The sequence below is a fragment of the Mesoplodon bidens genome, assembly GCF_964165515.1.
Source record: "Mesoplodon bidens genome assembly, chromosome: 2".
NCBI classification, from domain to species: domain Eukaryota; kingdom Metazoa; phylum Chordata; class Mammalia; order Artiodactyla; family Ziphiidae; genus Mesoplodon; species Mesoplodon bidens.
In genome coordinates, this window is record NC_138177.1 from 86,391,778 (window position 1) to 86,405,087 (window position 13,310).

The window sequence follows — 13,310 nt, forward strand, 5'->3', positions numbered from 1 at the left end:
AGATTCACAAGAATACAAAACCCTCGACCTAGTAATAGTTGGTCAAGTCTGGGATTCTTGTCGAAGACCTTGAATATCAAAGCCCCACTCTCAACTATAGGATTAAAACCACTGCAGAATCCCAGGCACACTTCCTGGGGGGCTCCAAAGTTATTTTTGTTCCTTGGAAGGCAAAATAGAACAGCGTTGTTTACTCAGGATCATTCTGTAGGTTGAGACAATCCAGGGTGTTAAGCAGCAGTGAGACTCTCCCTAACAGGCAATGAGCACCTGGGCACATCCCAGTAGAACCATAAGACAGCACCCTGTCCTCTATCTTCCTCCGCCTGTGTTGCACATTTTCTATTAGATGTACCCATTTCTGTCAGCGATTACCCTTTCTTCATCAAGTATAAGCCCAAACAAATGTCTGGCCCCCCTTGATGTGGTCAGATGTAATTGTAGACAAAGAGCAAAGCAAATGCTGACTTTGGGGTTTCTTCCGAACTCTGAGGTAGTAAATACAAAATCAACTAATTTGAGTCTGCCCAGATTTCATTCTGGAGTGAGTTTCATGTGCCCTCACTGCCATCTTGAATGTTCTGAGTCCTACTAAAATCAAAAGTGTGGTCGTGTAACCTGTGACAGGGCATGGGGGAAGTGGAACAGTCTGGATCACTCTCTGCCAGGCCCTCGTTTTGATGGAGTTGTGGTGACTCAAAGACTGACTGCTGCGATAAAGGAGGATGAGGCATACCTGGTTCTTTGCTTATGTTCCACAGAGGCCGCTGCAAGGGTTCTGAGAACGAGAGACAGTAATAATTATCAGTGGTGAATGGAAGTTTAAAATTAATTTTCTAAAACTTAATTTTCTTCTACCCAAGTCTTCAAAGAAATAAGAATAACCTAGTATTCCTGAATAAGGACGTTAAGATAAAATGTATACTTGCCATTTTCTTAGCAAAAACAAAAAAAAGAAAACAAAACAAAAACTGAAACCATGGTCTTTCAAACCCTTCTACTCAACAACTTTACCAATTAATTACTGAAACCATGCTATGTGTCATCTGCTTTCACCTATTACTGGTGTTTCTACTGCTATAAAACTTAAAACTCTTTAGACACATGGAAACAGACTACAAGAGAATTAGTATCTATACAGTAATGAAAGTTGCACAATACATAGGTAAAAATTATTAATTCAGTGCAGTCACTGTATCTTTAAATAACAATTAAATGCCTATCTTAAAAAAATCATTTTGGGCTTCCCTGGTGGCGCAGTGGTTAAGAATCCGCCTGCCAATGCAGGGGACATGGGTTTGAGCCCTGGTCCAGGAAGATCCCACATGCCGCGGAGCAACTAAGCCCGCGTGCCACAACTACTGAGCCTGCGCTCTAGAGCCCACGTGCCACAACTACTGAAGCCCGCATGCCTATAGCCCGTGCTCTGCAACAAGAGAAGCCACCGCAATGAGAAGCCGGCACACCACAAGGAAGAGTGGCCCCCGCTCACCGCAACTAGAGAAAGCCTGCGAGCAGCAACAAAGACCCAATGCAGCCAAAAATAAAAGATACAATAAATAAATTTATTTTAAAAAATCATTTTAAAAATAAACCATTCCCCTCCAGCTTCTAGCAAGCCAATAACTCTAACATCAAAATAATAACCAAAAGCTGGTATTTTAAATCAGGTTATCTGTAATTTGGTTTCAAAAATATGCGTTCCTCATTATTATTTACTGCAGTGGTGGGCTCTTTCCCCAGAGAACATTTACTGAAAGTTATATTAACTTCATGGGGATGTATTTTGGAAAAAGCTAGCCAAACATTCTAGAAACAAACACTCAGAAATAAAAATAAAACCCAAGTGCAAAGTAAGCTAGAGTAGGGTTTCTCAAGCTTTAATATGCATACAAATAACCTGGAGATTGTGTTAAAATATAGACTCTGGTTCTCTAGGTCTGGGGTGGGACCCATGCTCTGCATTTCTAACAAGCTCCTAGGTAATGCTGATGCTGACAGACCACACTTTGAGTAGCAAGGAGCTAGAGCACCCTAGCTAAGGAACAAGCAATGCACCAAAGCACTCTCATTTGCTGATTTCCTCACTTACAGACCAGATTAACAATTAAGACATCCCTAAAGTTGGGGAAAGATACTGCATTTTTAGTTCTACTTAAAGTTATTTTGTGTGTATATATCTCTTCTAGGACACGGGGAAATGGATTTAGTGTTGGTGCCTTTCTTTCATGGACACAGAATTTTAAAGACAAGAGACTAACTTCAATAACAGGATTATTTTTCTCTGACCTGTACCCTCTTTAGAAAACTTTAGAGGTGGTCTCTTAACTAAGAACAACAGAGCCATCTTAAAAGTCCATGTCATTTCATTCACTCCAGCCAGAACCATCCCTGGAAGCACCACTATACAATGTCTTCCACTGTAAACCTGCAGTGCAAAACCCCACCCTATTTCCAGTGCTCTTTCATTTCAGGCTGACAGGAGGGTGACAGTGGATAAAAAGCCTGGATGGACAGGAAGACATGTTCAGTAGTGCCCTTCATGGTCTAGAAAGAGTTTTGTTTTGCTTTGCTTTATTGACTGGGTTGTTTCAAATGCCTCGTTGGCACAATATAACATGTGTTTCTTTTCCTGGGCTACTATCCCCAAACTGCTTTCCCAATTATGGCCCTGACTGTAATACTTCACAGATGAAAGCAAATACCTGCCAAGTGATACTGAAATTCAACATTTACCTGATAGAACAGCAACCAAATAAAACATTTTTAAATCTTCTCACTGAAAATCTTCAAATTATGCCCAAATCATTATATCCTTAGCATTTCAAGTCTCCATTATTTAAATAAACATGGAAGAAAAAAGTAGTGCCTGTATGAAACTTCTTTATAGAAACTTTTTCTACATGGCTTCTGAATCTTTAGAAGTAAGATCTTGTTACTCCCACAAAAGCTGTTTTCATCCTACAGATCCAGACTTCTTTCTAAATCTAACCTCTAAAAATCTTTGGCTCTAGTTTATACCAACTAATGGTAGCTAATTACTCCATTATACCAACTTGTTTGCTTCTGTCAAATTAGAGTGCTACCTATATGACAGAAGGAAAATTCAAGTAGGTGAAAGTGAAAACAAACCAAAATAACAAAAAACACTGTGCCCTTTACCACTGCTCTTCTGTGTGGAGGAAAGTTTCTTCTCATTTATCCTCTCATGGTTGGTGGGAAAGGCAGATATCTCTCTATCTGCTGATGATACCAGGCTCTCCAGGGTGGTGGCATCTTGGGGAAGATGTGCCAAATAAGTCTCTTTGGGCATCTGGATTATAAGGCTGGACAGTGTCTGATCTAGAACATCCTCTTCAGCAATATAGGTGTATGGACAGTATTCTCGGGTCCGGGAGTAGATGTTAGCATTGTCATAACAATCTGAGCAGATAACCCGGGTGCCAGTGCCACCTAATGACAACATGGGAAAGAAACCAAACATCCTTCAGTTAAGGAATCAGTTTTGCCAACTATTAGTTTTCTCTAACAGTTGTCATCATATTTGGCATTTGTTCAAAACTTGCATTATAAACCGGATGAAGTTTCAAGGTCTTTCTGTGAACTAACTAATTTAATCCTTATAACACGTCTAAGAGGTAAGTATTATTATTAGACCTATTTTACAGACAGAGTAACTACAACACAGAGAGGTCAGGTAACTTGCCCAAAGATATACTGCCCAAGTGAAGAGCTGCAATTTAAACTCAGGCCCTCTGGCTCCAGCACCCATGCTCTTGAGTAGTACATTAAGCCATCTTTGTCCAGCCTGGATAAGGTCATGCTCAAATCAAGGGAGCCAAGATAAGGCTAGCACTGTGCTACAAGACACATGTTTGGCTTAAGCAAACTAAAGCAGAGAAAAAGGAGGTCTGATGACTTTATTTCACAAAAGCCCACATAACTTTTGTTAAGTCAAGAGGTTAAGCAACACTAATTGATAAAAGGACCCCTAGAGAAAGCCTCTGATGGTCAAGAGTCCTGCCTGACAAGTGTGTGTTTGGTAGAAGTAAAAGTTTAATAATGAGCTCCCTGAACAATTATGTGCTTTGAAAACTGAATGATAAAAAAAGAGGAAAGTGAGAAATAGAGAGTTACTTATTCATGTTCAAGCAACAGAATATTAGAACTGGAAAAGAACAGGAAGTAATTAAGTTTAACCCAGAAAGCAGTGTTATTTCCTACAAATTTCAAAAAGTAGAGGCTTTTAAGTATTCTTTAAAAAGCTAGAGGGGGACTTCCCTGGTGGTGCAGTGGTTAAGAATCTGCCTGCCAATGCAGGGGACACAGGTTCGAGCCCTGGTCCGGGAAGATCCCACATGCTGCGGAGCACCTAAGCCTGTGCGCCACAACTACTGAGCCTGTGCTCTAGAGCTCGTGTGCCACAACTACTGAGTCCGCGTGCCACAACTAATGAAGCCTGCACGCCTAGAGGCCACCTAAGATCTCACAAGCCGCACGGTATGGCCAAAGAGAAAAAAGAAAAAAAGCTAGAAATACCCCCCTTTCCATGGAAAGCCAAAATAATGGAATAGAGCTTGCTTGTGTATAGTACTTCAAGTACTACACAGGTTTGTGGAAAGAATATTTAAGAATCATAAGAGAAATGTTTTATAAAATATTGTTTATTTTTAAAATGAGGAAATTAAAGCTCAGATTTTAAGTAACTTGTTGGTGACCACATGGCTGAAAAGAGGAACTGGGAGTCAAACCCAATTCTACCCCTTAATTCACTTCCCTGTGTTCTGTTAATCCCTATGGGAAGAGTGGAGTCGGGAAAAGTAGTGCTGAGAAGTCAGGTTTACTTAACTATTTTATATCTTTCTGATGTTCTCCAATATAAGCTGAGAATCATCAATGCCCTTTAAACCTTAGTACCTGTCAGCAGGAGATACAACCTCCCCTGGATATGGTCTGAAGGGTGCTCATGCCTGAAAAGGATAAAAGACACCTGAAAAAAGTTTCTAGAGCATCTCCTTCCCACAACAATACTTTGGTTTGGGAGCCTCTGCTGTGTTCTCCAATCCCTTGTTTAAGGATGTGTTACTCCTTTCTGACAGAAGATTTTCTCCTCTATTAAGACTTTAGAGCCTGAACCAAGATGGCGGAGTACAAGGACATGCTCTCACTCCCTCTTGCGAGAACGCCAGAATCACAACTAACTGTTGAACAATCATCGACAGGAAGACACTGAAACTCACCAAAAAAGATACCCCACATCCAAAGACAAAGGAGAAGCCACAATGACAGTAGGAGGGGCGCAATCATGATAAAATCAAATCCCATAACTGCTGGGTGGGTGACTCACAAACTGGAGAACACTTATACCACAGAAGTCCACCCACTGGAGTGAAGGTTCTGAGCCCCACGTCAGGCTTCCAAACCTGGGGGTCGGTCTGGCAATGGGAGGAGGAATTCCTAGACCATCAGACTTTGAGAGCTAGCGGGATTTGACTGCAGGACTCTGACAGGACTGGGGGAAACAGAGACTCCACTCCTGGAGGGCACACACAAAGTAGTATGCACATTGGGATGCAGGGGAAGGAGTAGTGACCCCAGGGAGACTAAACCAGACCTACCTGCTAGTGTTGGAGGGTCTCCTGCAGAGGCGGGGAGCAGCTGTGGCTCACCAAGGGACAAGGACACTGGCAGCAGAAGTTCTGGGAAGCCCTCCTTGGCGTGAGCCCTCCCAGAGTCCGACATCAGCCCCACCAAAGAGCGTGCAGTTCTAGTGTTGGGTCGCCTCAGGCCAAACAACCAACAGGGAGGGAACCCAGCCTCACCCATCAGCACTCAAGCAGATTAAAGTTTTACTGAGCTCTGCCCACCAGAGCAACAGCCAGGTCTGCCCACTACCAGTCCCTCCCATCAGGAAACTTGCACAAACCTCTTAAATAGCCTCATCCACCAGAGGGCAGACAGCAGAAGCAAGAACTATAATCCTGCAGCCTGTGGAACAAAAACCACATTCATAGAAAGATAGACAAGATGAAAAGGCAGAGCGCTCTGTACCAGATCAAGGAACAAGATAAAACCCCAGAAAAACAACTAAATGAAGTGGAGATAGGCAACCTTCCAGAAAAAGAATTCAGAATCATGATAGTAAACATGATCCAGGACCTCGGAAAAAGAATGGAGGCAAAGATCGAGAAGATGCAAGAAATGTTTAACAAAGACCTAGAAGAATTAAAGAACAAACAGAGATGAACAATACAATAACTGAAATGAAAAATACACTAGAAGGAAACAATAGCAGAATAACTGAGGCAGAAGAATGGCTAAGTGACCTGGAAGACAGAATGGAGGAATTCACTGCTGCGGAACAAAATAAAGGAAAAAGAATGAAAAGAAATGAAGACAGACTAAGAGAACTCCGGGACAACATTAAATGCAGCCACATTCGCATTATAGGGGTCTCAGAAGGAGAAGAGAGAGAGAAAGGACCCGAGAAAATATTTGAGGAGATTATAGTTGAAAACTTCCCTAACATGGGAAAGGAAATAGCCACCCAAGTCCAGGAAGCGCAGAGAGTCCCATAAAGGATAAACCCAAGGAGAAACACGCCGAGACACATAATAATCAAACTGACAAAAATTAAAGACAAAGAAAAATTATTGAAAGCAGCAAAGGAAAAATGACATATTACACACAAGGGAACTCCCATAAGGTTAACAGCTGATTTCTCAGCAGAAACTCTACAAGCCAGAAGGCAGTGGCATGATATACTTAAAGTGATGAAAGGGAAGAAACTACAACCAAGATTACTCTACCCAGCAAGGATCTCATTCAGATTTGATGGAGAAACCAAGAGCTTAACAGACAAGCAAAAGCTAAGAAAATTCAGCACCACCGAAGCAGCTCTACAACAAATGCTAAAGGAACTTCTCTAACTACGAAACACAAGAGAAGAAAAGGACCTAAAAAAACAAATGCAAAACAATTAAGAAAATGGTCATAGGAACATACATATCGATAATGACCTTAAACGTGAATGGATTAAATGCTCTAACCAAAAGACACAGGCTTGCTGAATGGATACAAGAACAAGACCCATATATATGCTGTCTACGAGAGACCCACTTCAGACCTAGGGACACATACAGACTGAAAGTGAGGGGATGGAAAAAGATACCCCATGCAAATGGAAGTCGAAAGCTGGAGTAGCAATACTCATATCATATAAAATAGACTTTAAAATAAAGAATGTTACAAAAGACAAGGAAGGACACTACATAATTTTCAAGGGATCAATCCAAGAAGAAAATATAACAATTATAAATATACATGCACCCAACATAGGAGCACCTCAATACATAAGGCAACTGCTAACAGCTCTAAAAGAGGAAATCAAGAGTAACACAATAATAGTGGGGGACCTTAACACCTCACTTACACCAATGGACAGATCATCCAAACAGAAAATTAGTAAGGAAACAGAAGCTTTAAATGACACAATAGACCAGATACATTTAATTGATATTTATAGGACATTCCATCCAAGAACAACAGATTACACTTTCTTCTCAAGTCAGCACGGAACATTCTCCAGGATAGATCACATCTTGGGTCACAAATCAAGGCTCAGTAAATTTAAGAAAATTGAAATCATATCAAGCATCTTTTCTGACCACAACGCTATGAGATTAGAAATCAATTACAGGGAAAAAAAACATAAAAAATACAAACACATGGAGGCTAAACAATACGTTACTAAATTGCCAAGAGATCACCGAAGAAATCAAAGAGGAAATCAAACAATACCTAGAGACAAATGACAATGAAAACACGACGGTCCAAAACCTAAGGGATGCAGCAAAAGCAGTTCTAAGAGGGAAGTTTATAGCAATACAAGCCTACCTCAAGAAACAAGCAAAATCTCAAACAATCTAACGTTACACCTAAGGGAACTAGAGAAAGAAGAACAAACAAAACCCAAGGTTAGCAGAAGTAAAGAAATCATAAAGATCAGAGCAGAAATAAATGAAATGGAAAAAAAAACAATAGCAAAGATCAAAAAAACTAAAAGCTGGTTCTTTGAGAAGTAAACAAAATTAATAAACCATTAGCCAGACATATCAAGAAAAAGTGGGAGAGGACTCAAATCAATCAAATGAAAAAGGAGAAGTTACAACAGACACTGCAGAAACACAAAGCATCCTAAGAGACAACTATAAGCAACTCTATGCCAATGAATGGACAACCTGGAAGAAATGGATAAATTCTTAGAACGGTATAACCTTCCAGGACTGACCCAGGTAGAAATAGAAAATATGAACAGACCAATCACAAGTAATGAAATCGAAACTGTGATTAAAAACCATCCAACAGGGGCCTCCCTGGTGGCGCAGTGGTTGAGAGTCCGCCTGCCGATGCAGGGGATGCGGGTTCGTGTCCCGGTCCGGGAGCATCCCATATGCCGCGGAGCGGCTGGGCCCGTGAGCCATGGCCGCTGAGCCTGCGCATCCGGAGCCTGTGCTCCGCAATGGGAGAGGCCACAACAGTGAGAGGCCTGCGTACCGCAAAAAAAAAAAAAAAGAAAACCATCCAACAAACTAAACTACAGGACCAGATGGCTTCACAGGTGAATTCTATCAAACGTTTTGAGAAGAGCTAACACCCATCCATCTCAAACTCTCCCAAAAATGGCAGACGAAGGAAAACTCCCAAACTCATTCTATGAGGCTACCAACACCCTGATACCAAAACCAGACAAAGATACTACAAAAAAAGAAAATTACAGACCAATATCACTGATGAATATAGATGCAAAAATCCTCAACAAAATACTAGCAAACAGAGTCCAACAACACATTAAAAGGATCATACACCATGATCAAGTGGGATTTATCCCAAGGATGCAAGGATTCTTCAGTATACGCAAATCAATCAATGTGATACACCATATTAGCAAATTGAAAAATAAAAACCATATGATCATCTCAATAGATGCAGAAAAAGCTTCTGACAAAATTCAACACCCATTTATGATAAAAACCCTCCAGAAAGTGCGCACAGAGGGAACCCACCTCAACATAATAAAGGCCATATACGACAAACCCACAGCAAACATCATTCTCAATGGTGAAAAACTGAAAGCATTTCCTCTAAGATCAGGAATGAGAGAAGGATGTCCACTCTCACCACTCTTATTTAACATAGTTTTGGAAGTCCTAGCCACAGCAATCAGAGAAGAAAAGAAATAAAAGGAATATAAATTGGAAAAGAAGAAGTAAAACTGTCACTGTTTGCAGATGACATGACACTATACATAGAGAATCCTAAAGATGCCACCAGAGAACTACTAGAGCTAATCAATGAATTTGGTAAAGTTGCAGGATACAAAATTAACACACAGAAATCTCTTGCATTCCTATATACTAATGATGAAAAATCTGAAAGAGAAATTAAGGAAACACTCCCATTTACCATTGCAACAAAAAGAATAAAATACCTAGGAATAAACCTACCTAGGGAGACAGAAGACCTGTATGCAGAAAACTATAAGACACTGATGAAAGAAATTAAAGATGCTATCAACAGATGGGGAGATATACCATGTTCTTGGATTGGAAGAATCAATATTGTGAAAATGACTATACTACCCAAAGCAATCTACGGATTCAATGCAGTCCCTATCAAATTACCGATGGCATTTTTTACAGAACTAGAACAAAAAATCTTAAAATTTGTATGGAGACACAAAAGACCCCGAATAGCCAAAGCAGTCTTGAGGGAAAAAAGCGGAGCTGGAGGAATCAGACTCCCTGACTTCAGACTATACTACAAAGCTACAGTAATCAACAGAATACGGTACTGGCACAAAAACAGAAATATAGATCAATGGAAGAAGATAGAAAGCCCAGAGATAAACCCACGCACCGATGGTCAGCTAATCTATGACAATGGAGGCAAGGATATATAATGGAGAAAAGACAGTCTCTTCAATAAGTAGTGCTGGGAAAACTGGACAGCTACATGTAAAAGAATGAAATTAGAACACTCCCTAACACCATACACAAAAATAAACTCAAGAGACCCCGGAGGAAGATGGCGGAAGAGTAAGACGCGGAGATCACCTTCCTCCCCACAGATACATCAGAAATTCATCTACACATGGAACAACTCCTACAGAACACCTACTGAACGCTGACAGAAGACCTCAGACCCCCCCAAAAGGCAAGAAACTCCCCACATACCTGGGTAGGGCAAAAGAAAAAGAAGAATAAACAGAGACAATAGGATAGGGACGGGACCTGCACCAGTGGGAGGGAGCCGTGAAGGAGGAAAGGTTTCCACACACCACAAGCCCCTTCGCGGGCGGAGACTGCAGGTGGCGGAGGGGGAAAGCTTCGGAGTAGCGGAGGAGAGCACAGCAACAGGGGTGTGGAGGGCAAAGCGGAGAGATTCCGGCACAGAGGATCGGTGCCCTCAGGCACACAGCAGCCCGAGAGGCTTGTCTGCTTGGCCACCGGGGCGGGCGGGGCTGGGAGCTGAGGCTCGGGTATCGGCTTTCAGTCGGAGCGCAGGGAGAGGACTGGGGCTGGCGGCAGGAAGAGAGCCTGAAGGGGTTACTGCACCACGGCTAGCCCGGAGGGAGTCCGGGGAAAGGGTCTGGAGCTGCCGAAGAGGCAAGAGACTTTTTTCCCTTTTGTTTCCTGGTGCGCGAGGAGAGGGCATTAAGAGGGCTGCTTGGGGAAGCGCCGGAGACAGGCGCGAGCCGCGGCTAAAGGCGCGGACCCCGGAGACGGGCGTGGGACGCTGGGGCTGCTGCTGCCGCCGCCGCCGCGGGGCCTGTGTGCGAGCGCGGGTCACTGTCCGCCCCGCCTTCCGGGGGGCCTGTGCACCCCGCCACTGCCGGGGTCCCGGGACCCGGGGACGGCTTTCCCGGGAAAGCGCACGGAGCGCCTCGGGCTGCTGCAACGTCACGTCGGCCTCTGCCGCTGCAGGCCCGCCCCACACTGCGCGCCCCTCCCTCCCCTCTGCCTGAGTGAGCCAGAGCCCCCAAATCAGCGGCTCCTTTAAACCCGTCCCGTTTGAGCGAAGAACGGACGCCCTCCGGCGACCTACGCGCAGAGGCGGGACCAGGTCCAAGGCTGAGACCCGGGAGCTGTGAGAGCAGAGACAGGGAAATCTCTCTGTGCAGCCTCGGAGGCAGCGGATTAAAGCTCCACGGTCCATTTGATGTGCCCTGCGTCTGTGGAGTGCATGAATGGACAGCGAATCATCCCAAATTGAGGAAGTGGACTTTGAGGACAAGATTTAAGACTTTCCCCCCTTTTCCTCTTTTTACAGCGAATTATCCCAAATTAAGGAGGTGGACTTAGAGAGCAAGATTTCAGACTTCTCGCCCTTCTCCTCTTTTTACAACGAATTATCCCAAATTGAGGAGGTGGACTTGGAGAGCAAGATTTTTTATTTTTCCCCCTGCTCTCTTTTTGTGAATGTGTATGTGTAATCTTCTGTGTAAGATTCTCTCTGTATAGCTTTGCTTCCACCATATGTCCCAGGGTTCTATCTGTCCGTTTTTCTTCTCAATAATTACTTTTTAATTTTAATAACGCTACTATATTTCATACTTTATTCTATTTTACTTTACCTGCTCTTTCTTTTTTTCCAACCTTCCCTTCCTCCCTCCCTCCCTCCACTCCTCCTTTCCTTCTTTCTTTTTCTTTCCTGCCTCCCTCCCTCCCACCCTTCTTCTTTCCACTTTCTTTCCTTCCTCCCTCCCTCCCTCCTGTCTTTCTTTCTTTTCCTTCCTCCCTCCCTCCCTCCCTCCCTTCTTCCATTCACTTTTCCTTTTGCTTTCATTCCTCCCTCCCTCCCTCCTTTCTTTCTTTCTTTCTTTCCATCCTTCCTCCCTCCCTTCTTTCTTTCTTTCTTCCTTCCTTCCTTCCCTTCTTCCTTTCTTTCCCTCTCTCTTTCTTTCTTCTACTAATTCTTTCTTTCTACTTTTTCTCCCTGTTATTCTGAGCCAGGTGGATGAAAGGCTCTTGGTGCTGCAGCCAGGAGTCAGTGCTGTGCCTCTGAAGTGGGAGAGCCAACTTCAGGACACGGGTCCACAAGAGACCTCCCAGCTCCACATAATATCAAGCAGCGAAAATCTCCCAGAGATCTCAATCTCAACACCAGCACCCAGCTTCAGTCAACGACCAGCAAGCTACAGTGCTGGTCACCCTATGCCAAGCAACTAGCAAGGCAGGAACACAACCCCACCCATTAGCAGAGAGGCTACCTAAAAACATAATAAGGCCACAGGCACCCCAAAACACACCACCAGACGTGGACCTGTCCACCAGAAAGACAAGATCGAGCCTCAACCACCAGAACACAGGCATTAGTCCCCCCCACCAGGAAGCCTACACAACCTACTGAAACAACCTTAGCCACTGGGGACAGACACCAAAAACAACGGGAACTACGAATCTGCAGCCTGCAAAAAGGAGACCCCAAACACAGTAACATAAGCAAAATGAGAAGACAGAAAAACACACAGCAGGTGAAGGAGCAAGATAAAAACCTACCAAACCTAACAAATGAAGAGGTAATAGGCAGTCTACCTGAAAAAGAATTCAGAATAATGATAGTAAAGCTGATCCAAGATTCTATTTCCAAGATCCAAAATCTTGGAAATAGAATAGACAAAATGCAAGAAACAGTTAACAAGGACCTAGAAGAACTAAAGATGAATCAAGCATCGATTAAAAACACAATAAATGAAATGAAAAATACTCTAGATGGGATCAATAGCAGAATAACTGAGGCAGAAGAACGGATAAGTGAGGTGGAAGATAAAATAGTGGAAATAACTGATGCAGAGCAAAATAAAGAAAAAAGAATGAAAAGAACAGAGGACAGTCTCAGAGACCTCTGGGACAACATTAAACGCACCAACATTCGAATTATAGGGGTTCCAGAAGAAGAAGAGAAAAAGAAAGGGACGGAGAAAATATTTGAAGAGATTATAGTTGAAAACTTCCCTAATATGGGAAAGGAAATAGTTAGTCAAGTCCAGGAGGCACAGAGAGTCCCATACAGAATAAATCCAAGGAGAAATACGCCAAGACACATATTAATCAAACTGTCAAAAATTAAATACAAAGAAATCATATTAAAAGCAGCAAGGGAAAAACAACAAATAACACACAAGGGAATCCCCATCAGGTTAACAGCTATCTCTCAGCAGAAACTCTACAAGCCAGAAGGGAGTGGCAGGACATAATTAAAGTGATGAAGGAGAGAAACCTGCAACCAAGATTACTCTACCCAGCAAG

General features: G+C 42.9%; 1 protein-coding gene across 5 annotated transcripts in view; it reads right to left on the reverse strand.

Annotated features, from left to right (window-relative positions):
* LRIG2 (leucine rich repeats and immunoglobulin like domains 2) overlaps positions 1–13,310 on the reverse strand; it is a 101,806-nt gene that overhangs the window by 24,748 nt on the left and 63,748 nt on the right. For 3 of the 5 annotated variants that reach the window (XM_081222419.1, XM_081222418.1, XM_081222421.1), the window contains 2 exons: positions 3,163–3,453; positions 737–778 (listed from right to left, as the gene is read on the reverse strand). In XM_081222419.1, coding sequence (XP_081078545.1) covers positions 737–778; positions 3,163–3,453 — 333 coding nt within the window. Of the gene's footprint in view, positions 1–6; positions 779–3,162; positions 3,454–13,310 lie in introns of those variants that run through there. The other 2 variants (XM_081222422.1, XM_081222420.1) reach the window with 1 other exon arrangement.